The 12258-nt window shown below is 39.5% G+C and overlaps 1 protein-coding gene across 21 annotated transcripts in view; it reads right to left on the reverse strand.

The window, feature by feature from the left end:
- LOC143024084 (uncharacterized) overlaps window positions 1-12258 on the reverse strand; it is a 444302-nt gene that overhangs the window by 337528 nt on the left and 94516 nt on the right. For 19 of the 21 annotated variants that reach the window (XM_076182859.1, XM_076182873.1, XM_076182868.1 and 16 more), the window contains exon 2: window positions 10996-11203. In XM_076182859.1, the coding sequence (XP_076038974.1) occupies window positions 10996-11203 (208 nt within the window). The remainder of the gene's footprint in view (window positions 1-10995; window positions 11204-12258) is intronic. The other 2 variants (XM_076182890.1, XM_076182907.1) reach the window with 1 other exon arrangement.

The raw sequence follows: 12258 nt of genomic DNA on the forward strand, positions 1-12258 counted from the left end.
TCGTCCCATAAAATACAACTAGGAAATGATAAAAAAATTTAACTACACTAATAAGACCAAAACTCGAGTACACAGCAACACTATGGACACCCAGTACCAAAAAGAATATATAATTTTTTTTTAAAAAGAATACAAAGAGCAACAACAAAATTGGCACCAACTCTTTCCAAAATGACATATGAACAAATTAGAATTACCAACTCTGGAACAAAGAAGGGAAAGAGAAGACCTACTATCAATAGAATTATGAAGAGAATGGAAATCTTAACCCCTTCCATACGGTGCCGCACACGTAGGCGTCATGGACTTAGATCTCGGTGGCAGCAGCCAATGCCAGCCGTACAACGTGTCGTAATAATATTCGTATCATATACGTGGGAAGGGGTTTAAAATAAGAGTGATTAATTGAAATGGGACAATGGAAAAACAAGAGGACACTAAGAGAAACTAAAAAAAGATAATTACAGAAAAGATCTGGAATGAAAAAAAAAAAAAAAGCTTTCCACATAGAGTGATAGATACTTGGAACAAATTAGACATAGAAACAGTGTGTGCAAACACTATTCAGATTAAAAAAGAAAAAATCTTGATGCTGAGAGATACAAAGATGGGTCACCAGGCGCATAGCTCCCTTCCTGTATGATACTAGGTAAATAAACACACACACACACACACACATGTACGTCGGATATACGGCGAAGATTGGAACTCCGCAAAAGAAAACAATTTTCGTGGATCTCAATGACGAGGGAGTACCTTGTTGTATTAGTAGGGAAGGGGAAAAGCTCATGGTGTAGTGGGAAGGTGAAGAAATAGGAGAGAGGGATTATTGGGGAAAATGGAAGGAAATGAGGATGGGGACGAACGGGCCCCGGATCTTAGGAGAGGTGTAAACAAACGGGGGGCAGAATACACAGACGAGGAACAAGGAAGCAGAGGTGTCAAGAGCAGAAATATAGATAATAGCAGCTCAATGGAAAGAGAAGATAACTGATTTTATGGATTTAATGAGGGAGGTGATGACCTCCCCCAACTAGTAAATCTAGAGGAGAAACTAAAAAAAAATGAACGAAGAATGGGAGGTTAGGTTTGACCAATTATCAAAGGTTACCCAAAGAGTTGATAAACTGGAAGAACTAAAGAAGAATTAAAACCTAACCGAAGAAATAGAATTAAAAAGACAGTTAAAAGAAGTAAAAGATGAGAATGAGGAATTAAAGAAGAATAATAAAGAAAATGAAGAGTCCATAGCAAATGAAGCACAGAGTTGGAGAAAACTCCAAGAGAACAACAAAGTTGTATTTAGAGATATAGTGACACAACAGATGAAAGAACAAACTAAGGACACAGTTATTAAAGTGATGAGAGAAAAGGAGAATATAGTAAGAGACTTAGCAAACAAAAATAAATGTATAATTATATTGGGGATGGAAGAGAAGTATAATCCAAATAGGACCACAAGAGTAAAAGAGGAAAAGGAAAAGGGAAACAAGATATTAGAAGTAGTTCAAGAGGATGGACAAGAAACGGAAAGAAATTGAAGAAATATACAGACTTGGGAAATACAATACAGATAAGACTAGACCATTTAAGATCAAATTCAGGCCACAAATGACAGCAGAGAATATCTTAGCAAAAACAGGTAAACTAGCTGACAGTGAACAATATAAAAAAGTATGGATAAAAAGAGAAATGAATAAAGAGGAAAGAGAGGATGAGAAAACAAAAAAGACTAGAAGCTAGAAAAAAAAAAAAAACGAGACAAGAACAGAGTCAGAAAAAGAGAAATTCTATTGGAGAGTAGTGCATATGAAAGTGAGATGGTTCATAGCAGAGAAAAATTGAAAGGAAGCAGAAAACACGATGGAAGTTGCAGAAAATTAAAATTGTCTTACACATAGATGGTTTAACCACTTCCATACCGTGACGCCTACGTAGGCGGCATGAGGAGCAAGTGGGTACGCGATGATGCCGACGTCGGCATCTTGATTATATTTATTGTAGTCGTACCTACGTAACCTCCATTCTCTCTAAACTGGCTTCATCATATTTTCTATGGTTATCAAAATTCATGGGTGAAAGAGAATGAACAATTGAGCACCGACTTTATTTTTTATAATGCGATTATTATGACGCAATTATTATGACTTGATAAGACCAAGATTGGAGTATGCAGTGACCACATGGTCACCAAGTACAAAAAAATGTATAACAAAACTTGAAAGAATACAAAGAGCAATTATGAAATTGGCACCAACACTCTCAGAACTATCATATGAGGAGAGACTAGCATAACTTTAGCTACAGACATTAGAGCAAAGAAGAGAGAGACTTGATAACTATTTATAGAATCATGAAAGGCATAGAAAATACTGAAAGAGAGGATCTAATAAAATGGGATAGTAGAAATAAAAGAGGACATGGAAAGAAAATCAAGAAAGACAGTTATAGAAGAGACCTAAAAAAGAACAGCTTTCCCCACAGGGGAATAGATGTTTGGAACAAGTTAGATGAGAAAGTGGTGTGTGCAAAAACAACACACAAATTTAAAAACAGTCTAGATAAAACGAGATATGAAGACGGGACACCACGAGCATAGCTCCCCTTCCTGTAAAATACAACTAGGTAAATACACACACACATCAATCAGAGTGGCAGCAAAGTCTGGACTCCAGTGATTTCTACAAGTTTCGAAGATAACAACGACAAGGAAGTACCTGTGTTTTATTAATAGGGAAGGGGAAAACTCGTGGTGTAATGGAAAGGTGAAGAAAAAGGAGAAGGGGAGGGATTACTGAGGAAAATGGAAGGAAATGAGGAAGGTACGTAAACAAGAGATGGCCTGACGATAATGAAGTTGATGTGATTAGTAACAATGTAAAAATTAGAAATATAGATAAGAGCAGTGCAATGGAAGGTGAAGATAACTATTTCCATGGATTTAATGAGGGAGGAAATGACAACCTCCCCCGACTAGTAAATTTAGAGGAGAAACTAAAAGAAATAATGAAAATTGGGAAGCTAAGTTTAACCAAATAAAGTCAATTGCTCATAGAGTTGGTAAGCTGAAAAAACTAAAGAAGGAAAATCAAAACCTAACTAAAGAAATAGTAGAATTAAAAAGACAGTTAAGAGAAGTAAAGGAAGAGAATGAGGAATTGAATAGGAGTAATAAAGAGAATAAAGAGTCCATAGCAAAAGAGGCAAGTGGTTGGAAAAAAGTACAAGTAAACAATACAATTTAATTCAGAGGTATAATGGAACAGCAGATGAAAGAACAATCTAAAGACAGTTATTAAAGTGATGAGGGAGAAGGAGAACATAGTAAGAGACTTAGCAGATAAAAAGAAATGTATAATCATATTAGGGATGGAAGAGAAGTATAATCTAAATATGACTACAAGAATAAAGGAGGAAAAGGAAAAAGTAAATAATACATTAGAAGTAGTTCAAGAAGAGGGGGGGTCGCCGAATTTATGAAGCGGCCTTGCTGTGGATGTGCTGTGTCTTGTGGCACTGTTTCTGACCCAGGGCAGTGGACAGGATGCAGGGATGACCCGTCATCCAGGAGGTGCCAAGATAGGAGGAAGATAGGAAGGTGTGGGGGAGTGAAATATATGGGAAATGAAATGGGTGGGAGGGATTTCTATGCCTTTTTCTTTTTGGCTAGTCCCCCCATGTAAGGGGGAAAAAGCCTTTGGTATATGTATGTATGTAGTTCAAGAAGATGAACCAGAAATAGGGAAACAAATAGAAGAAATGTATAGGCTCGGGGAATACAATACAGATAAGACTAGACCAATTAAGTTTAAATTCAGGTCACAAACAACGGCAGAGAATATCTTAGCAAAATCAGGGGAACTAGCAGACAGTGAGCAATATAAAAAGAGAAATGAATAAAGAGGAGAGGATGAGAAAACAAAAATACTAGAACATAAGGGAAAAAACGAGAAAAGAAGTCAGAAAAAGAGAAATTCTATTGGAGAGTAGTGAATATAAAAGTGAGGAAATGGTTCATAGCAGAGGAAAACAGAAGGGAAACAGAAAACACAATGGAAGTAGCAGACAATTAAAAGTGTCTTACACAAACATAGATGGCTTAATAACAGGCTTGAAAGAACTGAATGATTACTTGATGGAAAAAGAACCGGACATAATGGGAATTGTAGAGAAATGGTGACGAAAATACTAGTCACACTGATGAGACCAAGACTGGAGTATGCAGGCACTATGGTCACTCATTACCAAAAAGAATATAAGGAAAATTGAAAGAATCCAAAGAGCAACTATGAAGATGGCCCCTACACTTTCAGAACTGTCATACGAAGAGAGACTGTCAAAACTAGAGTTACTGACTCTGGAACAAAGAAGAGAAAGAGGAGACTTTTTGACCATCAATAGAATCATGAGAGGTATGGAAGCCCTTGATGGAGAAGATTTACTAAAATGGAATATGAAAAATACAAGAGGCCATGTACAAAAACTCAAAAAGAGACCTGAAAAAGAACACCTTTCCCCACAGAGTGAAATGTATGGAACAAACTGGACAAAATAATAGTGTGTGCAAAAACCATACACGAATTTAAGGACAATTTAGATACTGCAAGACACAGGCAGGACACCACGAGGATAGCTCCCTTTCCCATAAGATATAACTAGGTAAATATACACGCACACGCACACACAGAAAGAAAAAGGGGAGACTTGTTGGCCACCTATAGAATCATGAGAAGTATGGAAGTCCTTGACAGAGAAGACTTACTAAATTGGGATACGAGAAATACCGGGGAGGCATGGAGGGAAGCTGAAAAAGGACAGTTGAGACCTGAAAAAGAACAGCTTTCCCCACAAAGTACTGGATGTATGGAACAAATTGGACAAAATAAGTAAAAACTATACATGAATTTAAGTACAATTTAGACACTGCGAGATACAGAGACTGGACACCATGAGCATAGCTCCCCTTCCTGTAAGATACATATATACTTATACCAAAGGCATTTACCCCTTACATGGGAGGTAGCCAAAAGAAAAAGGCATAGGAACTACTCCCACCTATTCCATCCCCTACATACTCCACTCCCCTCTACACTCTTCCCTCCCTGTTATCTTGGCACCTTCTAGATGACGGGTCATCACTGCATCTTGTCCACTGCCCTAGGTCAGAAGCAGTGTTGCAAAACACAGCACATCCACACCAAGAGAAGTGTCCATTGCCCTAGGTCAGAAGCAGTGTCACAAAACACATCACATCCACAGCAAGAGAAGACAGAGTTGTAGGTTTCTTTGACAACTAGGTAAATATATATATATATATATATCTATATATATATATATATATATATATATATATATATATATATATATATATATGTTTGTATACCGCGGGAGTAAATTTTCTCTTAGGCAGGCTTGGTTAAAAGCAACTGCAAATTCAGCACTGATCAATTTCTTCAGAGTTTCCAACTTCCTGAAGGTATCCTTTATAGCAAGGGATAAAGGAAAGAGAAGATTTCCTATTCCGGTCATTAAGGGGGTACGCGACACCTGGGGGGGTGAATTTGGTCAAGATATGGCATTTTTCAAAACTGTGTTCAAAATGTTCGTATACCATTTAGAAATAAATCCCGACAAATAATTTTCCAGCCGCGCGCAATTTAAAGGTCTTGGGTGAGGTTTAAAGGGACAGAGTTAAAGGCGCAACCCACACTAGATGGAGGCGTGCCACTTAGGACCTTCAGGCGCATCGAATAACGTTGAAATTTGATTGAATTTACGCTCGCCCAGTGCTTCAACGGCCAGGACGATGGTGGAGGGGAAGGGAGGAAGGTGGAGGGAGAAGTTTTGCCAACTTTGAGCGAAGCTAAGCATCAGTTACCGGCTAGCTCTGAAAGGGTAATTGCGCATGTCTCATGAGCTCTCATTGCAATCTATTACTTTAGCTAGTACATATTACTCTTTAGTACAGTCATCAAGGGTAGCAAAAAGAACAAAAGAACATCCACAATGACAAAAAACAGCAGTTAAAGATGGCAAGCAGTCAAAGACGACTAGCCAAGACCTCACCACCTCTCACTCCACCACTGCCCTCACCTGCACCTCTGTGACAGTGACAGAGGTAAAGGACAACATTAGACTAAACAATTCAAAGAGGAAGATTAAATCCAAAGAAGAAAGCAAGAGGAAAAAGATCAAGGCTATACAGGAAGAAGAGAGAAGAAGGGACATCATATGATGCTGGAGGGGGTGCCCTACCAACATAGATTGGTGAGGGGAATCTGATGAGGAAAGAGAAGGCGCCCACTGCTGGAAAATAAACCTCTTTCCAATGATTTAGATACCCTGAAGACCCCCAGCAGTGAGGTTTCATATGAAGAAACCGCCAAAGGTGCAAAAAAGCAAATTATATGATGGTGTCGTCTGTGCGTCATCACTACTGTGATATACTTATACTTTAGTTTTTCAGTATTTAAAGTACTTATAATTAAAATATGTTGATGCTTTTTACTGTACTTACTCATTATATAATAAGAATTAAGCCATGAAAAAATCAGTCAAATTGGTGAAACTATAAGCAAGGTACAGATATATTTATATTTCAAGTTGCCATATCTCCGTTCGATATTTTTTTTACTTTTTTTTAATCATAAAAAATTTAAAATACATCAGATTTAGATGAAACTTACAGGGAATATTACTTTTAGTAACTGCTAGGGCCGATTGTTCGAATATTTTGAATAGGATGAAAGAGTTCGGAGTAATAATGGAAACAAGACCAAAAAAATGTTATTTTTCACGATTTTTGCCGGACATTAAAATTGAAATGCCTGTATGCAAAAGTATAAAGGAAATTGTTCAATTACTCAATGACCGGCCCTAGGTGTGCCTACTGACTAATCATAGCCAAAATATAAAACAAATTGGTCCACGTATTATGGTGCTGTGCACTTTTAAATGTCGCTACTGGTATATGTACATGTGTACATGTGTACATACATCATTCTGTTTCACCTAAAATGTAGGCAACATGGATACCTATTTACCTGAGAAGTTTCAGCTCTTTACTCTAAATAATTTAGAAAATGACCTCCAGGTGTCGCGTACCCCCTTAATGACCGGAATAGGAAATCTTCTCTTTCCTTTACCCCTTGCTATAAAGGATACTTTCAGGAAGTTGGAAACTCTGAAGAGGAAATTGATCAGTGCTGAATTTGCAGTTGCTTTTAACCAAGCCTGCCTAAGAGAAAATATACATATATATATATATACATATATATATAAATATACATACATATATATAAATATACATACATATATATAAATACACACTTGGGAAGAATAAGTGGAGTCCCACAGGGTTCAGTATTGGCTCCAATAATGTTTGCTATATATGTAAATGACGTGAAGGTGTAGAATGTTACATGAACTTTTCTGCAGGCAATGCAAAACTACTAAAGAAAGTACAGAAAAAGATTGTGAATTTCTACAGGGAGACCTGGACAAGGTGTGGGAATGGAGTTAAATGTGGAAAGTCAACTTCAACATTAAGAAATATAGTATAATGGAATTTGGAAAAAGTAAAAAAAAGAATATCAGGACAATATAAAATTGGTGCAAAGGAAGTAAATAAAATTTATTCCAAAAATGACCTAGGAGTAATTATCACTAAAGACATGTCATCAGACAAGCAGATAAACAAAATAGTTGGAGAAACCTACAGTTTCCTAAGATCAATAAAGGTGGCTTTTAATTACGAGGGGTGATCAAAAAGTAATGACAGTGATACCATATATTTTCACGGTACAGAGGTAAATCCAAATAGTGGCCTACATTCCTTCAAAGTACTCCCCTCCTGCCTCTATGCAACGTTCCATCCTCTTTCGCCACTTCATGAAGCACTCATGGTACTCAGAAGCCGATATACCTCGTAGCTCTGAATTGACTGCTCGCGCCAGATCTTGGATGCGATGAAACAGCTTCCCTGCGATCGCACCCTTGATCTTTGGAAACAACCAAAAATCACAGGGAGCAAGGTCAGGCGAGTAGGGTGGGTGGGGGAGAAGTGTGATCCCCTGCTGCTCCAGGAACTGCACAGTGAGGCGAGCTTTGTGGGGGGGCAGCATTGTCATGGTGCAGCAAAAGGCGCGATTGGCAACGGGTTGGTGCAGTCTTGGCCTGATATTCCAGGACTCGAGGAAGGACGTGATCAGTGTAGTACTGGGCTGTGATAGTACACTGTTGAGGCATTACATCCACACACATTGGTCCTTGTGAATTGAAGAAGATGGTGAAAAGGCGCTTCCTGCTGCGAAATCCTTCCTTCAGAATCTGAGGTCGAGGTTCTTCATCACTCAACCACACCATGTTAGACTGCTTGTCTCTGGTGGTGAAGAAAGAAATCCAACACTCATCTCCGGTAGCTACATCTGAGAACCGTTTCGGACCATTTGGCTCAAATTCAGCCAGCCATAGACGACAAATCCGCACCCGTTCGCTCTTCTGCTCTTCCGTAAGCAAATGAGGTATCCATCGAGCACACTTCTTCCTCAGCCCTAAGTGTTCATGCACGATGTCATGTGCGCTCCCATAACTGACACCGAGCTCCAAGGATAAGAATCGAAGAGTAACAGTTGGATCTTCGTCAATGATGGCCCGCGCACGGACCGTCGTTGCTTCGGTCACAGATGTCCGAGGGCGGCCAGGACGATGATCAACTTCTAGCTGCAATTTTCCGGCTGCGAAAGCTCGAATCCAGCGGGAAACAGTTTCCAGTGATGGAGTAGACTCGGGAAAAACTTGCAACAATTCCTCTCTGATCTCCGTTGCTTTTTTCCCAAGTTTCTACCTTGTGAAGGTGTAGAATCTGCAGCCTTCTTTCGAAAAATCCATGTTTCCGGTTAGAGAGGCAAACCAACAATGACGCAATCGCACAGCGCAACGATAAAATGTAAGCTAGACAAACAGCGACAAGCTCAAACATGTAACAACAGGCAACACTTGCTGCCCCTTGCTCCCCGCCCCCCCAACACTTATAGTCTCTCAGCTACGATTCCGACTGTCATTACTTTCTGATCACCCCTAGTACTTGGTGAAAATAATGGTAAAGAAAATATTAGTCATACTGATAAGACCAAGATTGGAGTACGCTGTGACACTATGGACACCCAGTACAACAAAGAATATAAGGAAAATAAAAAGAATCTAATGAGGAATGACAAAGATGGCACCAACACTTTCAAAATTGACATACAAACAAAGATTGTCCAAACTGGAACTACCAATCCTGGAACAAAGAAGAGAAAGAGGCAATCTATTGGCTATTTACAGAATCATGAAAGGCATGGAAGTCCTTGACAGAGAAGAATTATAAAACTGAGATGGAAGAAAAACAAGGGAACATGAAAAGAAACTCAAAAAGGACAGTTACAGGAGAGACCTGGAGGGAGAGGGAGAGGGAGAGGGAGAGGGAGAGGGAGAGAGAGAGAGAGAGAGAAAATCCACACAGGGTGGTGAATGTCTGAAACAAATTGGACAAAACAATAGTGTGTGTAAACACCATACAAGAATTTAATAACAAAATAAATGTAGCGAGATACAAAGATGGGTCGAAATGAGCATAGCTCCCCTTCCCATACAATACAACTAGGTAAATATACACACATATATTTACACAATATACATGTTTTTGGCCATCATACAATTAGAGAAATGCACCAATAGAAAATGGAGTGGATTCCCCTAGAGTTACACCTACTATGGTTATGGGAAGGGGATTCAAACACCACCTATCTTATCACAAAAATTAATCTGTTTTGCAAATAAACACGTATTGCATTATGAATGACGTTTTGATGTCATGGAGAATGAAGGAAGATGCTGTGGTATGACAGTGCTGGTGCAAACATTTATAGAAAATGGCAGGAGTGGTTAATTTACCAGGTGGTCACTTGGTGGCACACAAAGGTCAACAGTGCACAATTTGAAAATGCAGCTGGTCCGGAATGTGAAAAAGTTATTTGAAAATTATAACTTGAAATACATGTCTAGTATTACATGGCACTCTAAAGTGAAAATGCATTACTAGGACATGCAATAATAGAGAAATACCTATATACACATATATAAATATATATTCATCTATTCTTCAGATTTGTGAATGGTAAGCTATAGCACAGAGAAGAAATACCAAAGCTGAAAGTTAAAGGGGTAGTGTATAAAGAAGCAAGAAAGCAAGCTGAAATAATGAATAAAAGCCTTCAACCAGTATTCAAGAAGGAAGAGGAGTTTGAGGGAGAAAAGGGCGAAAATACAGCAATTAACCTTTTCAAGAACCTGAAATAAAGGCCTCAGGCATGATGGGATCCCAAATTGAATATTGAAAGAATGTAGAGAACAAGTGGGTAAAATACATCAACTGACTGCATGTTCTCTAGAAGAGAAGGTCCCACCATGCTGGAAATCTGCAAATCTGCTATTAATATTCAAAGGAGGAAACAGGAAGGTAATGCTGAATCAGAAACTGGAGTCTTTGACCAGAATAATATACTACAATTAGTTTAATACAATTACGGTGTGCAAGGGGTCTTTAAGTAATAGGAGAATGTCCAATGAGTAGGAAAGGGAGAAGGCAAGAGATAGGTGCAAATGGATAATAGTTATAAATGGAATATAAATTCATGTAGACCATAGGGATTTCTTGTCGTCTTCTCTTTCTTAGCTAGGGGGACAAGGAGGGAAGATTGCCATGTAAATGAAGTGGCTGGCCCTGCTATGAATGTGCTGTGTTGTTACAATGTTTCTGACATGGGTAGTGGGTAGGAAACAGGGATAAAGCTCTATCCACACGGAGGTAAGATAAAAGGGGGAAGGGTCATAGGTGGGAGTGGGATGGGCAGGGGTAGGTGCATAGCTTGGTTGGCCATCTTTCTTTTAAGGGGGAAGAAGCCTACCAGTATATAGATAGAAAATACTCACAAAACATAACTTTTGTCTTACCTTGAGCAAGTTCCTGAAGTAGGGGGAGCAAGCTGACAAGACCACCTTGTGTGCTTTTAAGCTCCTACCCTCGCATGCAAGTGTCACGTCAACAAAGTCTTCATGGTCACGTAGGTGCTCAAAGGATGTGGCTATGTTGCTGTGAAAGTTATTCCACCGCAGGCAAAAGTGTTGGTCACTACCCATGGCGATCATGTGGTTCTTACTACTGTAACAAAGAGAAGTTAAAAACCATGAGGAAAAATTATATTAAGCACAATTATGAATATATACATATGTACACCAATGACTTTTCCCCCCTTAAAAAGGAGGTGGCCAAAAGTCAAAGGCATAAAACCCACTCCCACCCATTCCATCCCCATATACTCCACTCCCACTTACCCCCCCTCTCCTCCCTCTTATCTTGGCTCCTCCTGGTTGACGGGTCATCCCTGCATCTTGCCCACTTCCCTGGGTCAGAAATAATGTGGCAAGACAGAGTACATCCACAGCAAGGCCATTTCATTTAATCTGCGACACCCACTCTCCATCCCCTCGTGCAGAAGAGAAGATAGGGAGAAATCCCTTTGGGCTGCATCAAAATATCATTCACTCATACTCCCTCATCCCCTCCCCACTCCTTTCCATGCATCACAGCATCACCCATACACAACCATTCTCCACTCACTCCTATCTTCTGTCTTCTCCCTTCCTTCCTCAACAGATATTTCCCTTTCCCAATGCCCCTTTTACCCCCATCCATCCATCTCAGCCTTGGTTGCCCCCTCATGTTCACTCCTTCCACCTCTGCCTTCCACACCTCTTTTACTAATCTTTTTTCACTCATTCCTTCTGTGTGTCCAAACCATCCTAATATTCTTTCATCAACCCTATCTCCCAACTCCCTTTCCACCCCTGCTCTCCTCCTCACCCCCTCATTTCTCACTCTATCCAGCCTAGTAACCCCAACCATACTTCTCAGGTATTTAATTTCAAACACATTTAAACTCCTCTCTTATGTTCCATGTTTCTGTCCTATACAGTGCTGTTGGCACAATCACTCCATACACCTCTCAGCATCCATTCCCAAAATGTCTATTTCTCATTACATTTTTTAATCCCCCAAGGCATTTACTTGCTTCCCTCAATCTACATTCTACCTCCACCTCCATTCTTCTCTTTCCTACCACATTCACACCCAAGTATCTAAAGCTATCCATTTCCTCCAGTCTCTCTCCACTTCCAATTTGCTGCCACATTCTCCCCTTGTACATCTCATCATCT

This window comes from Oratosquilla oratoria, chromosome 3 (genome assembly GCF_046742065.1).
Source record: "Oratosquilla oratoria isolate Oo_2021 chromosome 3, ASM4674206v1, whole genome shotgun sequence".
NCBI lineage: Eukaryota > Metazoa > Arthropoda > Malacostraca > Stomatopoda > Squillidae > Oratosquilla > Oratosquilla oratoria.